The 18,793-nt window shown below is 31.7% G+C and overlaps 2 protein-coding genes across 6 annotated transcripts in view; one reads left to right on the plus strand and one right to left on the minus strand.

Annotated features, from left to right (window-relative positions):
• LOC145937593 (uncharacterized) overlaps nucleotides 1-18,793 on the minus strand; it is a 227,773-nt gene that overhangs the window by 183,476 nt on the left and 25,504 nt on the right. The window lies entirely within an intron of this gene.
• Nucleotides 1-18,793, plus strand: part of Nrx-1 (neurexin 1) — a 225,470-nt gene that overhangs the window by 132,341 nt on the left and 74,336 nt on the right. For 3 of the 5 annotated variants that reach the window (XM_083040738.1, XM_083040740.1, XM_083040741.1), the window contains exons 8-9: nucleotides 2,963-3,115; nucleotides 17,190-17,264. In XM_083040738.1, the coding sequence (XP_082896864.1) occupies nucleotides 2,963-3,115; nucleotides 17,190-17,264 (228 nt within the window). The remainder of the gene's footprint in view (nucleotides 1-2,962; nucleotides 3,116-17,189; nucleotides 17,265-18,793) is intronic. The other 2 variants (XM_083040739.1, XM_083040742.1) reach the window with 2 other exon arrangements.

Genomic DNA, 18,793 nt, shown 5'->3' on the forward strand with positions numbered 1-18,793 from the left:
GCACTCTACTTCTACAAAACTTTAATTTGTATCTTAAGTACAAACGATGTTCAAACTTGGGAGAGTGTGTTAAACGATAATCCTCGACATTTTCGCTGAAAAAAAATTGACTAAGTTCTGCACACAATCAATCTTTATCTATTAAAACGTAAACTCATTTATTTTGGTATTTTTGTACAGCACACCAAATAATTTATATTTTTTTTTTCATTTTATACCAATATAGAAATAGCTTTTAAAGCAGGACCAATTATTTATATATTTTCTTATCTATTCTTGTCGTACAAATGAATAATTTTCCGTAATCTTTTCTGTAATTGTATATGTAAAATGATAAAATAACGCTGGAAGATAACCTGCACCATTTGTCATTGTAATTATTAAATGGCCAGTTTTTAGTCGAATCGGTTTTCAATTCGAACGATAATTATTCTGAAATTCTATTAATTAGTTTGCCGATGGTGAATCGCGATGATGTATCATTGAATCTTTTACGAGAGACAATATCAGTAGAGAGAACGTGTGTAATGATCATAAATTCTGAATCCTTTCGAGAGTGTATATGTCGTTTAAACATTCTACGATGTAATAAATTTAATTAAAAAGATGGCTGCGCTACACACACACGTGGAAAGGAATGTAGCATACACTTATAAAATAATGAAATTTGTTAACGCTGTACAAACAAAACAAATTCGGAAAAGTGTTTGTTAATTCTTCAAAGTTTGGTTACACAGTGTCTTTCTAAAATGTTTTAATTACAAAAATGTAATACAGAAAATATCGCGCAGGAAAATTGCATGTATAACTTTTATAATTTGTATCTGATGTTTTAACAAAGAAGTTGATTTTTCTGCATCAAAAATTTCTAGAAGAATTCTATTTTTCAATTATCTCGAATACAATTAAATATATTAATAATTAAATTCTGTCTTCAAATTAAATTTTTGTTGTACAATCTCTCTGGTTAAAATCCATTGAAGATTAAATAATGATTAATATTTTGTTATCTATTTGCAGTTTAACTTTAGTAACAAGCAATTTGCGTCTGTGCTTATAAATATTACTACTTTCACACACTTGATAAGAAAAAATTAATCTTTCAAAGTAATTAAAAAATACATGGACAAAGTTTAGAGTTTGAATAATTATTAATATATATTGTAGAGAATGTTTCAATCTGTTTCAATTTTTGTACGAAAAATTCTGGAAATTTCTTATAAATAATTAATACTGATTTTTTTTTCAATAAACTGCTAAAAAATTTAAATTTCATCGAAATGTGTTAATCCAAACTTTTTGATAGAATTACCAGTAACAGTAAAAATTAAGATGGCCGAGAGTGCCTTGTATAAATATATAAACATAATATCTATTAATTTGCTAAGTACCTACATAAAGTTATTCAACAAAGTGCTACTATATTATTATCTTCGGACTCTCGAAAGTTCCGGAATTATTTCTTATCGATAGCGATGCATACAAACTTCCTGTACGGATCAATAAAAATGTCCACCCGACGCAACGAGGTGTCGACTTGGTCATCGCGACGCAATGAAATATTCATGCCAACAACTTACTTGGAGAGTAAGTTTCACCGAGAAGTAAAGTCGAACTAACATGCCATGGGCGGCGACAAAAAAAACGCGAATAAAGCGATAAAACTCGTTGCAATATAAAGCACTTCGCATAGCCGAAAGGTTAACGACGACTGTAATTTGCTGACTGTTTGCGTAAGTAGTGCAATGCGAGGTTTATTTACGAGCATGCGCGCGTTCGCGATATGTAAATTATTCAGAATTCGATTCTATTTGTAAGATTCTTAGCTTCCTATTGCAACTATGTATAGAACTATATATATAGTTCTATATATAGTTCTATATATAGGATTATGATTATTATTGGAAACGAAATAAAAATCGAAAGTTTTTTCTTACATTATATATAAAGTCTTTGAAATACTAATAACTTCGTAACTATGTATAAATTCTTCATCCTGCAATCATATGCTGTAAATATATGCACGCGAGAGAGAGTCAAATCTTATATATAAATTAATATATCTTTTTTGGCTAATGTGTATAGTAAGCGCGCTTGCATATCTGTTGATGATAACCAGTAATCTTTATGACTAAAAGCAAAATAGTTTATATAAATGATCTGTCGTTAGCTTATCGCGTCCTTTTGAGAATAATTGGAAAAAAAATCATAACGGGCTAGTTTACAGCTGTAGCTATTTACATCATTGTCGATAAAGAAAGGAGCCATTGTAGAAAATCGAGATTTAGCGATATTCTTGGAAATATTCTTGGAACGTACATTGAAATTTAATGTAGCGTAGGTACGCTCAATGTAGAGTACTTGATTTTGAATTAAGTTTTAGAGTGTACTGCACATAACTCAATAATTAAATACAAGAAGTTTAAATGAAGAAGATGTGCTACCCGAAAAGTACACATCAAAGAATTTTTAACCCAATTGACTTAGTTCTTGTGCAACGTTTAAATTACAATCCGTGTACATACCTCATCTACACAATTGCATAATAAAATTGGTAAAAACATGCTTTATTCACAATATATAGAAAATAATTTCTGTGTAAACTTGAATAAATTAGGTTGCATAAATTTATAGATTTTGAAAATTAATGAATAGTGTATAATTAAATGTTCTGCTAAATGTATTTCAATATGTAAAGAAATGTCATTTAATTATTCATTATTTTTCTGGGGGGAGGGGGGGGGGGCAAAGAATCAATTATTATTGTTAATATTTTTTAAATAATATGTTGTATCCTATTACTTGGAACAAGAATGCTTTCGCGGAATTCTCTGTCTCGCTTCATGGCAATTAATGATATTGATTGATTAAAAAATCATAACTTTAATTTCTATTTTCGCTCCACTATCGTGTTTACTATCGTGTGCACTAGCTGTCATGACTCTGTTTATTGTGCTCGCAGGTGGAGTTTGCTGCGGAAGGAATCAAGATGGAACTGATCGAAGCGGCCAAGAGCGGAGCAGCGGGTGCTGCGGCTTGGGGAAAGATGGATTTTCACTGTCGTGAGCCAAAAGCCTCAGATCCGATCACGTTCACCACTAGGGACTCGCATCTCGTGAGTACATGTTCTTCTCATTTAACGATAAAACTGTTCTTTAAAATTATCTATACGCACACTCGTTGCGACATTAATTATTTATAAAAAGCAAGAGCAAGATCCACAAAAGAGAGAATTCTTCTCATTTTAGACTGTATATATATATAAGCATTGTCTGTCCGATAAGAAAATTATCTTAACCCACTTTAAAATATCATGAACTTCTACTAACAAGTATTACTACTGTGGTTTCATGATTTGATTTCCAAAAAATCCGCTTTTCTTTTTTTAGAATATTTTTCTCTTTTTAGTACACGTACCTATACGATTTAAACTAAAATTGTGAAATTATAAAATATGCAAGACTATTGGTCTTCATTACACATTTGTGTGAATAAAACATGCTACAACCGTTCTAGATTATCGTTTTTACTCGAGAGCGAACGAAACCTTCGTAAAAGGCAACACTTGAACGCACGTGTCTGTTAAATAATGCAAGGAAAAGAAATACGATCTAGTTCCATTATCGAGTAAAGAATCGTGACGATGGAAATATCCGATTAAATCGGGAATGCACTCGGAGAAGTTTTTGCGCGAGTCAAGCAGGCTGCAAATAACCGTCCGAAGCAACGTCGCAATTTGCTTTCTAATCTTGCTTTTCGCGAATATCTCCGATTCACGAAAACAGCCGGGGTCAAGGAAACACTTCGCAAATGTCCTCGTTCTAAATTACTAAAGGTCTTTTTATTTTTTTTATATCGAGAAACGTATCTGCACGTGACACATGTACTCGATTGCCGATTTGCTCTTCGGAGACATGCAAGTTTTCAGGAAAAAGAACGCCAAAGAAATATTAAACGGGCAACGCAATATGCGAGTAAATTAATTATTTATAAACATACACGTTTATTATTGAAGAACATAAATGCAAAGAAAAAATATAAGTGGAGTACTATGTAGGTTTTACTTCGGAATCTCTGGCATACCGAAACTTCGGCATTTCGTTCTTTTCTACCTGTGCATTATTGTTGTGCAGTGATATTAACGTTATAATGCACACCCCCCCCCCCCCGCCTATAATTTTCGAGCACATCCCTCGCCGATTGACACTTATATATTTGTTTTTCTAGAAATAGATTTAAAGAGAGTTCGATAAGATAAGAACTCTTTAAACATTATTATAGAATATTATTGACTTGAAAGAAATTATATGATGCACACATTGTACAATAGTTTCAGAAATTCTCAAAAATTCTCCATTTTCTTTATCCGTCGTCACATCGTCCAAAGGTATCTCACACACGTTCTCGACACAGTATATTAACACGAGTGCGCTTTCGCACAGTGCGTACCCTCGTGAGCTTTTACAGGTCACGAAGCACCGTCGTTACCATTGCAAATCCTTGTTACATCGGCCATCACGCCGTCAAAGTACGCGTTCTCTGAAAGCGCGTCCGCTATTCTCGCACGGAAGCTTGTTTACGAGTATGACCGTTCTTGGATTACGCTGCTCGCTATCGCCGCGGTTTATGCAACCGGTGCATTAATACATAGCTACAACATCTATTCTGGGATATGCCTGCCCCTTTGTCTGTCAGATGGTACAGAGTATCTCAAAGTCACGATGCTTATTGCTTCAAATATCGACTATGCAACACAATACAAAATCTCGGTGGATGACAAGTCAAATTGAAGTTTCATGTAATTATAATCTAACTATGAAAAGTTAAAGTTAAAAAAATTTAAGAACAGTTAAAAGGTTTTTTTTAGAATAATAACATTTCTACTTTATTTTAGAGAAGCCATATTTAAAATCGCGTTTTTGCAGACAATAAAGTTAAATAATTTCGATGTATGATATCTCTTCGTAATTCATTTTTGAATTAGAATTCAATATTTCAAAAATTTATTTCAAAATTCACTAAGAGATAATTTCATTATCTATTTTTTTTTAAAGCTTAATTCGTCGCGTTTATTTTTCTCAATAATTTCAATAATTCAACAAGTAATCACTTATAGTTATTATTAGCTTTTACGAAATTTTCCTAGAAGAAAAATCAATTTCACCAGAGAATTCTTTGGAGAATTTTTTTCGAATTCTCAGTAAAAATATTATATAATTTTAATTTTCGGACACCTTGTATAAGCCTCAAGCCGTTATTCTATCGTGTAGTTTTTTATCATGCATAATGTGCACACGATAATGAAGCTAGTACACGTGATCTCTGAAACTACTTTGGGTTACCTTGATTTTTAATTTAATAAGAATATTAAAGAACCACCTCACGGGGCTCCTCTTATAGCCATTTAAATATGTGTATATATATATATATATATATGTATTATATGTATATATTATATGTCAATTGCTCCGCGATTACATTTATATTAAATTATCGGATATTAAATTTAATTAGATTTAAGCCAAAAGTAGTGATCCATGAACTTTAGAAGGGTTACGATAAGATTATAAGTTGTTCACGTGAATGTCGAATATGATATACATATATACATATATATATATACATATTATATTCGATATTATATTCAATATTCACGTGAACTACTTTAACGTAAAATATGCCTCACTGTAACCTCCTCTCTAAAGTTAATGAATCATTCCTTTTGGGCTCCAATCTAATTAAATCTAATATCCAATAATTTAATACAAATGCAATCGCAGAGCACACTTAATGTAGTAAATAATATCGGATAATATTTTATCAGTTTAATAAACAAATTAATATACAACTGATTCAGCGGCGAATTTTCAATAAATAAGAGATTTTATCCCAACAATACTACCCTGTGTTATGTTAAAATATAAGTTAAACTTATACAGATTTATATCACCAAGAAACGATTACAACAATAGAATATCTTTTATCATTGCGATAACGCATTAACGTATATAACCTTCGTAATTCGCATCTATACAACGCGATCGATATTACTTTCGACTGGCGCGGATAGTATGCATTAAACTCGTTATGATAGCGAGCAGATGGTCATTCAGTATGGACAACACACTCGTGTCCGAGATTCAGTTATAATTAATATCGATATCGGCATACGGACGCAATTATCCAGTTGTATCGTAAAGCTGCATTCGCACTCCCCGTGTTGCGTTTGGCAATACAGTAAGAGAACATATGAATACGAATATGCCGGTATTGTTGGCGCATTCATAATTAGATCGGAAACTGTGATGCCTGCCTGTGTTCAGATATCAATATCTCGAGTTACTCGGAAATCAATGAACAGACGGGATGTATTGTATATTTTCGTATATATGTATCGTAATGTTGGCGATATTGCATTCGCGATGCTCCATACCGAGATTAAAGTGCTGTAGATAGTTCTGAAAACGTATGCATCAGCAACAAAAACATATTTTCGAGGGAAATTATTTTTCTCGGCAAAAATTTCATTTCATTTTTCTACCTTGAAATCTATTGGTTTATAACATGAAATATTGCAATTTAACTTATAACACGAAATATTGCATTTTAATAATCACAAGTCAGATAAAAATTTGACATTTGAATATTTTAAAATATTCGATTCGTCAGGGAGATTCAGTCACAGATAAATATTTTAAAATGTCATTTTATATTTTTAAAATAAGTAAATTAATGAAAATATAATTCATTAAACGCATAAGTTTCGGATAGATATCACTTCGTTGATCTGTCATTTCAAAGATTTACGATAGCACGTCTTTTACTTCATGTGTCGTTTGCCTGTCGTATCCTTTTACTTTTAGAGCCCACAAGGTTTTAGGAATCATTGAATCACATTTTATGCGCTATACTGATACCGCGTGCATCGTTTGCAAACGAAAATCAGTGCTGGAACATCATAGCGACCACACGATGGACTATTTTAAAGGAGTAATTAGAAGATGAGACGTTTGCGGGAAACTTCCCACAGATCGAAACGTTTGCCGGATAGCGCAAGTAGTCGGAGCAAATGTCAATGCGGACGTTACAGTGGTTGCGTTTTAATTATTGGCGACCGTCGCGGCTTCGCTTAGATGACCATCGAAGTTACTTTCTTGTCGAATACTCATACATATTAGAACTTATTGGTAGATATTTTCGTCTCTCATTATATTTTCAAAGAATTCTTATTACAAAATTTAACTAATTAGAGTTAACTTAGAATTAAAACTATTCCAATCCAAATATATTATTATTTTATCGATCTTCAAACAATTTATACTCTACTCATATTTTGTAATTTTTTATTGTATTATTTATTCTTGATGTAATTAAAAAAAAACATATAAACAAAAATAGATCAATAATATTCTGTTCCGCTTTCTGTTTTGATTGATTATATTGTATTTTATATTGCATGAAATATATTGTATTTAATTTTATATACGAATACTATAACAAGAAACTAATAACGCACATCAATGCAATATCGAAAATAGCTTTAAGTTGTGTAAACTGTTATTTGCATGTTAATATAACCATGAAAGGGCTCTTCGTCATTTGTTGCTCGGCTATTCTAATTGAAACTCGTTACACTCGAAATTACTCCGCATCGCATTGTATCCGCATTATCACATTATCATATTAATACTGTCATTTCGTTCCACTTGTCAAAAGCAAATTGTGTACATTATTATAGCAATTTTAAAAAAATGATGTTTTATCAACTTTTGTAAAATTCCTTCTCAATTTACCACAAAATGGTCCTAACTTAAAATGTAATGACAGTTTCTCAGAATTATTCTTATTTAATTACAATGTGCGTATCAACTTTAGACTTTTACTATTATTTAAGTATTTATTAACAGGTTAATGTTTTGCAACGTTTTATAATCTCTGACTAAATCATTAATTCTCGTTATTCATTAGGTAAATCCAGATAAATCATATAAAACATTAATTTTTCCTAAATGTGATATTTTAAATGTAAATATAAAATAATTTTTATATTAAATTATTAAAATTAATGTTATATTAAATTACTAAAATTAATGTTATAATCATTCAAAATTATATTTTCAATTAATAACGCGTCCCAAAAAATTCGATAAATATTTTTTAAGAAAATATGTAATATTTTAAGAAAGAGTTAAGATTTGAAATACATATATACAAAAAAAAATGAAATGAGATAGATATGTCTATAAATATGGGGCTTTGTTTTATAACTCTTTTTATGTTGATGCATAAACTTAATTTTTGTGCTTTGATTGCAACGACGATGCAAAAGCGTATCTCGCGTAAGATTTTTTACATTTTTGCGGCGCATTTACAGTTCTGCAGGGGGTTCTTGTTCCCTCGCTGCATTACGTGCACGGAACACATTTGCAGTACGAGCGCGTCGGATGCATCGCCGCTGTTACACGCCGATTTTCCTCGTCTACACGGCAATGCCCCTGATTTATTCTACGGAACTTCCCGTGTTCGGCCATCTAATGCACCACGGCCATATAGCTATCCCGTTGCACACGTGGCTACATGCATCAGCGAACTTCGAGGCTGCACTTTTTCATCCGCCCATTTCCTCCCGAGTTTCTGTAGAATTAGTGTCGTTAATCCGACGCACCATCTCGGTTTATAATTAATCAGTAGTTCAACCGAATCAAAACGAAATAAGCAGATATTGTGATATTTATCGGACAGAATTTTTTTTTCAAAATAATGTAAATTGATCTAATTTTTTCTCTTGTGTTAAACTTGCTAAAATCTATTATTTAATTTGTATGTCGATATTTTTGTTTTATAAAAGATAAATATAATTAGCATTATCTGCACACAATAATCAAAATATGATATTGATTTTCATCTCTTCTACGAAAAAATATAATACGTAAATATATTCTTTATCATAACTATTTATATTTCTCATACATTTATCAGAGTTCTTGTTGTCTTTAAACGTTAAATTTTACCGTTATACCCTTCAAACCATTTCATCAAGCCATTTTATGAGTGTAGTAGTTTAAATTACATGAAATGTGTACATGTTGAATGTTTATTAATTAAATGTTTATCAATTAAAAATTTTTCATTTCAAAAAAACCTAGAGTGGAGTTTAACGTATCAAAATGCTTGCTCTGCGCACTTGCATAGATCATGAAAATTCGTTGTCGAGAAAGTCGAAAGCTGGACGTCCCGATTCGCTTATTTACCGTAGCCACGGCACCAACAGAGCAGGGGCCATTAGCACAAAGTTAAAGTAGAAAACTCGTGAAACTACCGCCGAGCTGGGCGACATATTATTAACCAGCTTGCAGTCGTTTTCGTCGCGACTTCCGCGACATTATATAGTTACCTGAGGTGCACGTTATAAATGTAAAATGTACAGGACCGCAGTAGAATTATTCTTCAGAAATTTCCAAGATTTAATAATTCACGAGTACATAGACAGGTAGAGAGGGGTGAGGCAGAAGTAAAAACAATAAAATATTATAATATAAAATAAGAATGTTAATTATTTCTGTATTATATAAGCTATTAAAAATCATAAGTAATTTATATAAGCTACTTTTCTTATTGAATTATATAAATTATCTATCTAACTGCTCTCCAGAGTACTATACATTTCAAATATTTTAAATATAAGCATCAACCGTTAGTGCAATGTTATTATGTCTCTCTATAGATTCCCAAGAGACTTAAGTGGTCGGATTAAAAAATCGAGGATAATTCGGATATCTCAGGTTTGCTAAGCCCGTATACTCACTACTGTGAACCCCTGAGGGACAATGGTTATTTTTTGAAAAAAAATGCGTATTTGCTTCATCATTTTTCAAATTGTTTTTCTTATTAAATAATATTCACAATAATATTTGAAATAATATATTGAAATAACGTGTTTAAAATATTTGAAAATTACAAATATTATTTCAGAAAGATAAGAATTTCTCATAATTCTTTTAAAATTATGACTAAATTAATAATCTCTAACACGTTTTAATAATTTGTACTTATAGCCTCGCAAAAAATTTTTCAAATAAATTTTTTAATAATATTTAAAATACACATTTATTTAAAACACTATTTGAAAATTATTTTTAATAATCTGTATTTAAAATGTGTTTTATCATTGGATAGAAAAATAACAGTTTTATTAAATAATAAAATATAATATAATCTTTCTGTTTCTCCATGATAAATAATGCACGACATAAAATATAAATTATTGATAATATATAAATAAAATAAAAAGAATGTAAAAAATGAGGAAGAAATATTTTACGAGATTTAAAGTAATCCAACAATATAATAACATTACTTATAGTATTGCAGATAGGAAAAAATATGCAGTGTCAATAGTGAAATTATTTTGCGTTTGCCAAAAAAAGATATATGGAAATATCGGTTGTGCGAAATGGTAGAATTAAATTCAGTCTTGAATTTCACCGCTACAATCTCGTTTTTCATCTATTTATTCGCCGCGAAATACAATTTAATAATAAGAATTGTGCCGCAAAACGGTGCGGTGAGATGGTACGATAAAAATCGAGCGCCCAATGGTAAGAACACCGGAAATGCTTGGCCGACCGAGAATGCACGGTATGCCTTTATAAGCAAAACACCGGAATTTCCGGTAATCCAATTAGGCAAAGACGCGCGAATTACCGCGAATCCCCTTTCTCGAATTCACGCTTGTTCCTCAGCACAATCCCCGGCTTCCTCACCCCCGACTAACTCGAGAACGATTCAATCCCATTCAACCTCCTCTGGTAAACGGTTGGATAGAAAGCTAACGAGTCTCGAATGACTTTAACAAATGCGACAGAAATATATTTCTCGTGTCGTCGATTCAAAACAAAACGTGAGTTTACATTCCGAGAGAGAAATTATTGATATTTTTTATCAGAAAATTTCGTGCGATTCAATTCTTATTTTTTTTATTACGCATCGCTTTCATTAATCACTTACATCGTATAGAATGATATTTTTCGTCAAACACATCTCACATAAAATTCTTATGGTCTGTGAACCGTTTCTAAGATATCTACCCATATCTGACAGAGTCTCAAGAATATTTCACATCGACATATAGAATCACGTTGATTCCCTTCCGGTCCTCAGTCGTTTTCACGCCAACGGATCGTTAATCCAGACGAAATCAACCCGCATCATTAAGGATCTCGTCACTTTTGCCCCCCCTTTTGAAATTGAACAAGTATTTATGATCTCTCTTTTTTTCTAGGAGTGCGACGATCCTTGTGTGCACTCGGTTTCACACTCGGCGATTTACAGTATTATTTCTATCGTAAGTCGCAAAGAATCGACCATGTAACTTCGCGCACACGTTACAGCAGCGCAAACGTCGTCGTTATTCAACGAGATTAGCCCTTCGGCCTCGTTCCACATTGTATCCCTTTTTCTTTCGCGTCCTTCGTCTCTTTCGCGTTCGCTCTTTCCAAACATTTTCGCCCGGATAGACGACGAATCTCAGCCGGCCGGAAAATATACGTCCCTGCTAAATAAAACATTGTCGGGACTGGGTGCGAAGTGCACCGCGAGGATAAATGGACGAGAAAGCGCGCGACGGGGTTGCATCTGGGAAAAGTGTCGGAAAGAATAGCGCGGATATACTGCTCGCTTGCAACCCTGATTTCTCTCTTTTCCTTTTCTCTCTTTCTCTCTTTAGTTTCACGCATTTGTTCTTTCTCTTATTCGCAGATTCCAGTGTAAGTTGATTTTATTTTTGCTCCATATCAAGACCTTAATACCGTCAAAACGACGGAATTGCAATTAAAAGTTTTTGATCTTATTTTAAAGATACAGTGCATATCAGTGAACTCAGTAATTATACAAGCGTTATTAATTAGATAAGGATTTTTCTATTTAAGCAATCGATTTTTTTTATATTTTCTAAAGTGAGGATCGAGAAATTTCTTCCCAAATGAAGAAAATATATGAGCATATGTGTGTATTGTGATTATGTTACATAATAGAAACAATTTTAAAATACCGTTTTCCCAACTTAATTTAATAAACACAAACATCTTGTATTAATCTTAAGAGCAGCATACATTAGAATAATTACTATTCATTAAGAAAAAAAAACTTGATTTATCAAAAAGAATCCACGACTGCAAATTAATCTAAATGTAAATAATGGGTAAACCGCTACATTCTCACGGATCATGCTACTTTTTTTTTAAATCGTTACGTCGTGTGCACTGATGGTTTACTTCGATCGTTACCTCACGACACGCGTGATCGAGAATTACGAGTCACGATTCCGCTAGAAGGTAAATCCAGCTCGCACCCGTAAATTTCGCGCGCAGCTTGAACGGATTTAACGATTTTCAGTAAAATTATGAGTTCGCACCTGATCAACGAATCGACGAGATTTTGATGCATTATTAATCAATACTAGTGAAATGTTCTCTTTCCATCAAAACTTATAACAGAAAATGTTCCAATAAAACGAATAAAATAAATGTATAAAATGTATAAACGTATAAAATTTAATATAATAAATTTTCTATAGAAATATATTACTTATAATAATATAGGAAACAACATAACAGTTTTTATAAAATTATGAGTTCGCACCTGATCAACGAATCGACGAGATTTTGATGCATTATTAATCAATACTAGTGAAATGTTCTCTTTCCATCAAAACTTATAACAGAAAATGTTCCAATAAAACGAATAAAATAAATGTATAAAATGTATAAACGTATAAAATTTAATATAATAAATTTTCTATAGAAATATATTACTTATAATAATATAGGAAAGAACATAACAGTTTTTATTGAAACTCATCAATATTCTTTCCTCCTTTCTAAATCGTTATTATGAAAAAAAAACTTGAAATTATTTTTTCCTTGAATCTTTATTAAATCTTTAATTTAACACTGAATAAGGAGAAGAGTAATTTTGCCAAATAAATCTTATTATACATATATAAGGATGACTTTAATATAGGTCACTAAGCTTTAGGAGCTGTACTCTTTGACTAATTTTTCCTTAGGGAAAGTTTAATTAGACGTTATGATTTTTCACGATTTTTTAATTTTTAACATTAAATATTCTTGAACTTTATTTGATATTAAATTAGAAATAAAATTTTGTTATATATATATATTTTTCTTTTAAATTTATTTTTAGTCCTAAAATTTTGCTCGCTTAAAATTTTCGATTTTCATTTTCTTATAACTCATAAATTATTTACATTTCATCATATTTTCCAAAGAAAACCAGTGTTTCTAAAAGAAATAATTATAGAAATAATGTACGTAGTGAATAATATTATAGGAATGGAAAAATATTTGTATTAAAAAAAGTTTTTTTATACAATAAGACAATTTGAAATAATTATTTTCAAAACAGTCTCAATACCATTAAAATATTACAAGATGAAGTATTCTGCCAGCTTTCGACAAGAAACTGAAGTATAATAGACAGTAAATTTCTCAAGGATTTAATAATATTTTGCTAGATATATAAGAAAAAAAAAAAACAGAAAAAATGGAGAGAGCGAGAAGAAATGCCCTAAATCTATATTGTTCATAGTGATTCACCAAAGTATATTCGAAAGCATAAGTTATTATTATATTATTTTATATTAATATTTTTCTTTTTCTCTCATTGAAACATGACGCTAAAAATGTCTCTAATCGATGTTCCATTCGTTTCTTACACTCCAATTCGTGCCGTGAAGTGACTTGATCTTTCTTGAAGTACTCTCCCAGCCAAGTACCGTCCCTTCCTCTTCACAGTGCGAGCAATCGGGACGGTTGTAAGACGCCCTTCCGTCTTTTAATTAACGCGACAGCCGTTTTCGGTGCTAGTTTAATTAACCGAGTGAACTTCTCTGCAGAACGACCGAGTTCCAAGAATTAATAAACGCGAGTGTAATGTTTACAGGTAGTATAATAATTAATTTCTATAGTGACTAAGTTTCGTGGCACTTTCGAATGCTTCGCGAAACTTTATTCAGATGTATCAACAAGCGAAATATTAATTACCCGAGTTAATAGTATCCGATATACAAATTGAAAAGCTTATTTCAACGTGAAGATTACGCATTTATGATATTGTTATTAAAAAACTTTGTAGCTTAATCTCCATTTTTTTATTTTAATTAATTTTATTTTAGGACGATTTGGAAACAAGCTCTTTAAATTAAAGATTCCGACATATTATACAAATTAGTTAAATTATAATGGCTAAAAGAGAAATTTAGAAATCTACACAATATACTATATTTTTTTAATTAATATTTCACAAATACAATTATATGTCTCACGTAAATACTTTTATTAGTACACTATAGAGAAATTTTCTTTGTGAAGAATACAATAAAACTTGCAAAAGAAAATAATTACCTATCCGCACACAAACCACATTTATCGATTACTATCGCTCTCTCCTTGGTGTAATTAAACATTCCGCGGTTAATTTCTTAACCTCGGCCAAGTTTGAAATTTCGCGATAGAATAAAAGCCTGGCAATTATATATGTTAAATTATATGTATATTAATTTATACTAACATAAAAGTTAAAAATTTTGCGGCATATAAAATAAAAGTTTGAGGCGCGCAATTATATTAAAACAGTTTATATTTAATTTAAACTGAGAAATTGGTAACGTGTATTCTGCTACTTGACACATTTGTAATCTGTCAAATGTACGATCTTCGTAGAAAGACGCGGAAGACTGACGACCGAAAGGGAATTTGCGCAACGGAATTTTCTAGACGGAATTTTGTGCCTCGCACAAAATTGGTTGGTATCTGGGTTAAGTCGTCACGGATCCTCCCAAGTATATTTTCTTATATTCGTGTGCGTGTGCTCATCGAATAATCCGGCATAATCTGTCACGAAATCGCTAAGCCTCGAGTAGCTTACGTGACGTCTCGAAAGCGTCTCGACGAGAGATGGCCGCGATATTAAATCCTACCATAGGTGGATTTTATTCCATCGCGGTATACCAAAGGTATTTCTCGTGTACTTAGATCGCATTCCAGACGGCTCTTCAATAATATTTCCGTCAATTTATACTTCAGGAAGTGAGATTTGTCGTCGCATTTGATGCGATTTCGTCTTTTGACTTTGAAAATCTTGATATCGATGTATTTAGAGCAATTTTCATTATGACCTTCACATTTGTAACTTATATTCTTATTGTATTTTAATCTTTGTATGTTATGCTCTTCTGTTCTCTCTTATTTAGAATTAAGCATCATCGTTTACTTCTTGTCGGTGAATTTACTTATATACGCTCGCGTAACTTTCACAATGTTCTCATTTTGTGTGCGAACTCTGTGGCTCGTTGAAAGTTTTACGGGTATTCAAGACGAACGCGTGTCTCCTCATATTTATGACAAGCGCCTTAATGCTCGGGCACGATGTGCTGACACGAACCCCCCTGCTACGGAGACTTCAGCGACTTACTCCTCTCGTTATACCGCTCGAAAGATAATTCTCGTCTTAAAGTGACGCATTTATATTCCGCGACGTGTGTAACGATGCGCCTTGTACTCGTTTCGTTCCGGAGACGGTTCGTTGCGCGTTAGTTTTACGAAGAATTGTTTAAAAGAGACCTAAGTTCTTGCCATACTTGCGAAGTAAAAATATTTAACAAAGTATTCTTTATGTGATCTGAAGCCTTTCCTCCTGATTTCAACAATGAAACAGTTAATAAAAACATTCAATTTTTCCTTATATAATCCTCTATATATTTTTATATTCTATTTGTGACCTGTTAATAAATAAATAAATAATAATATTTTGAAAGTAAATGCATAATATTCATCGATCTAAATTTTATGATTTAAAATGTATTATTTTTTATATAAGAGAGCTAATATATTTTATGAATATCTTCATATAAATTTTATTATTTAAAAATGTTTTAAATCAAACATTTAAATAAATGCAGTAGTTGCAAATGATGATAAAATTTCTGCTCAAATCTCATGGTATACATTTTTCTTTAATGGAAAGGAAGAGTCAATCCTACGGAGCCTAGCGAACGAAAGTTACGCTACGAGGTACCTCCAAGGATTTATCCGCCAGGGATGTGCTCGACAACGAACGTTCTTAAACTACTGTTAAAAGTCGTACTTACTTTTACCTCTTGTGAATGAAACTTTATTGTCTCGTCCGCAATTTATTCGTTCGCAACAACTTGGCAATCAACGAATTTAGCATTTAGCTCTACGCAAAGTAAAAAGTTAATGTTGAAAGTTTTAGGTAAAAATAAAATATTAAACGACCGTCTTTTTTATCTGTAGTCCTAATTTGAATTGCGCATTTGGATTTGAAATAACACCTAGAAGATAATATCTCGCGTCAAAACGCAGAGGCTCGAAAATCAATTCCCCGTGCGAGTATACGAGAGCTGGTAGGAAATTACGAGGATCTCTCATAAGTCTAGGTGGAAATGAATTTCCGAAATCGATTGTCAATGTCGCGCTGTCTATCACGCGTCCTGATTTCCTTCCCCGTGTCGAAAAACGAATAGCGTGCGAGAAATTCATCGAAATGTGGCGAGAGACAAATTTGGTAGAAAAGAACGAATATTGGAAACGTTGTTCGTGCCAAAATAAATTCTTCGATTTGGCAACTTTCTCGCGCGTCATTAAACTAATGTTACGATGCAAACAGAAAATAAGAAAATCAAAAATTTTTCAATTTGCAAGGTGTAATCATTATCAAAATCACTCTCTTATGATGTTTTATATAAATGTTAGATTAAATACATTGCACGTTACTTTATCACGAAATTTTTTAAGCAGAAATAAATTGTAACGATAATAATCATTACAAGCTAATCAAAGATGCCGACTGATTTCGAAAATATGTATGTAATGTAATTAGGTAAAATATATACGTATATATATTTTCTATTTTGGTTGGACCCACATACTGCGCGATTAATGTTATTATGCGTATAAGTAAAAGCAATTATTAGTACTTTTCCGAGATAAAACTGGCACCAAGCAAGAAAAAAACACCAATGAGTAAATAAGTCGCGCAATCATGCGACGCTGATAATTCTAAAATCGATTCTCAATGTTGCTGACCCTCGTGCGCCCACACGTGGTCGAACTTGGGCCAACGCATGCTGTTGGACTACCATTATAAAGAAGGCCGGAACGACGATAAACATGAGGCGACTCCACGGCCTTGTGGTCACCTTCACCAGCCCAGAGTCCCACCTGGTAAGCCTCAGTATCACAAGCTTGAAAAAAATCAGCAAGGGAAAGAGATGATGCTGAGAGCTCAGCTCGCGAGCTCTCATTTGATTGGCCCGGACACGCACCTGTATATACCTAATTGGCTAACTTTCACGCGAAAAATTAGCTTTTTAGAGAGGAATTATCACCAGAGCACTTTCTTTTCTTCTTCTTCTTCTCTTTATCTTTTTCTTCTTTATTTCTTTTTAATTTTTTCTTTTTAATTTTCTTTAGTCAGTCTTTAACATGGAGGATATTGGAATAATAAATACTTTGGAAAAATTAAAAACTTTCAGATATTTGGAGATTTTTCTTTTGAGATAAATATGTATATGTTCGAATATATAATATGATCATTTGATAATAAGATTTTTTTTTTTTTGTTACTGTGCATGTGACGTTAATTCATAAAATATCGTTTAAACGCGCACGTTGCTTTCTAACTTAATTGTTTCTTGTAATGATAATGTTTCCTTTATGAAGAAAACTTATACATCATAACGCAGTCTAAAAATAATTATTTATGTATTAAATATTCTTAATATATTATTGCAATTACTAGGTTATTGTTATTGCATTCACAAAATATATGTGAATAAATCTTAAAATAATATATATAATCTAAATTTAAATATAGATATGTTGTGAATTTATTGCAAATATTGCAAAAGTCACGTATAATATATTCGAACGATCGAATGTTCCAATATTTGAATACATCTATATATGTATCTATTTATGACTTTTATCCTCTTTCTACGTCCAACTTTATTATTTCTTTCTACTCTTCTTTTTATTCCTCTATCGAAAAGACACGTAGCTTGTAGAAAGAATTATTGATATAAAACCTTTTGCTGAATATATAAAAATCTTCATGACAATGGAGAGAAAGATTTTAATGTCTAAAATCGCGCTATCATATATATAATATTATATCTACTATCTAAGATATTTGATCGCCAATTGCTCTCCAAATAATAATTTTCAAAAATTTCCATGTAAAATATAAATTTTTTCATTTGACATTATACATAATTACTTCTGAAACAATGAATTATCAATGAATATCTGAGTAAAAGAATTAAGAACTTGATTTTAAATTAATTGATATTTTACTAACAATAAATGTTTATCATCGTCAATAATTATATCCATAATTCTTTCTATGAGTGCTTTCTTGCGAATGGTTAGGAGATGAATCACAATATGTACATAGTTCAAGCGTGAATACGCACACGACACTTAAGCTAGCTCTAGGTACACCACTGATCATGGCACATGCACGCAATAATCTACGCTCCTCTCACTATCTCATCATCTCTATCATCGGCGCGATTCAATCTTTATTATTGTAAAATATAATAAGAGAGATTCGAACTTAAATCAAAATCAATATTTATTATTCGACTAAAAACTATATTATTTTTTTAATAGCCAAAGATAATTATAATTGATTATTATTGCATTTATTTTTTCTTACAAATAGTAAAAAAAGACTCACGCAAGTTTATTAA

This window comes from Prenolepis imparis, unplaced genomic scaffold (genome assembly GCF_030444845.1).
Source record: "Prenolepis imparis isolate NDT839.2.m4 unplaced genomic scaffold, iyPreImpa1.0 SCAF_6, whole genome shotgun sequence".
Classification (NCBI taxonomy): domain Eukaryota; kingdom Metazoa; phylum Arthropoda; class Insecta; order Hymenoptera; family Formicidae; genus Prenolepis; species Prenolepis imparis.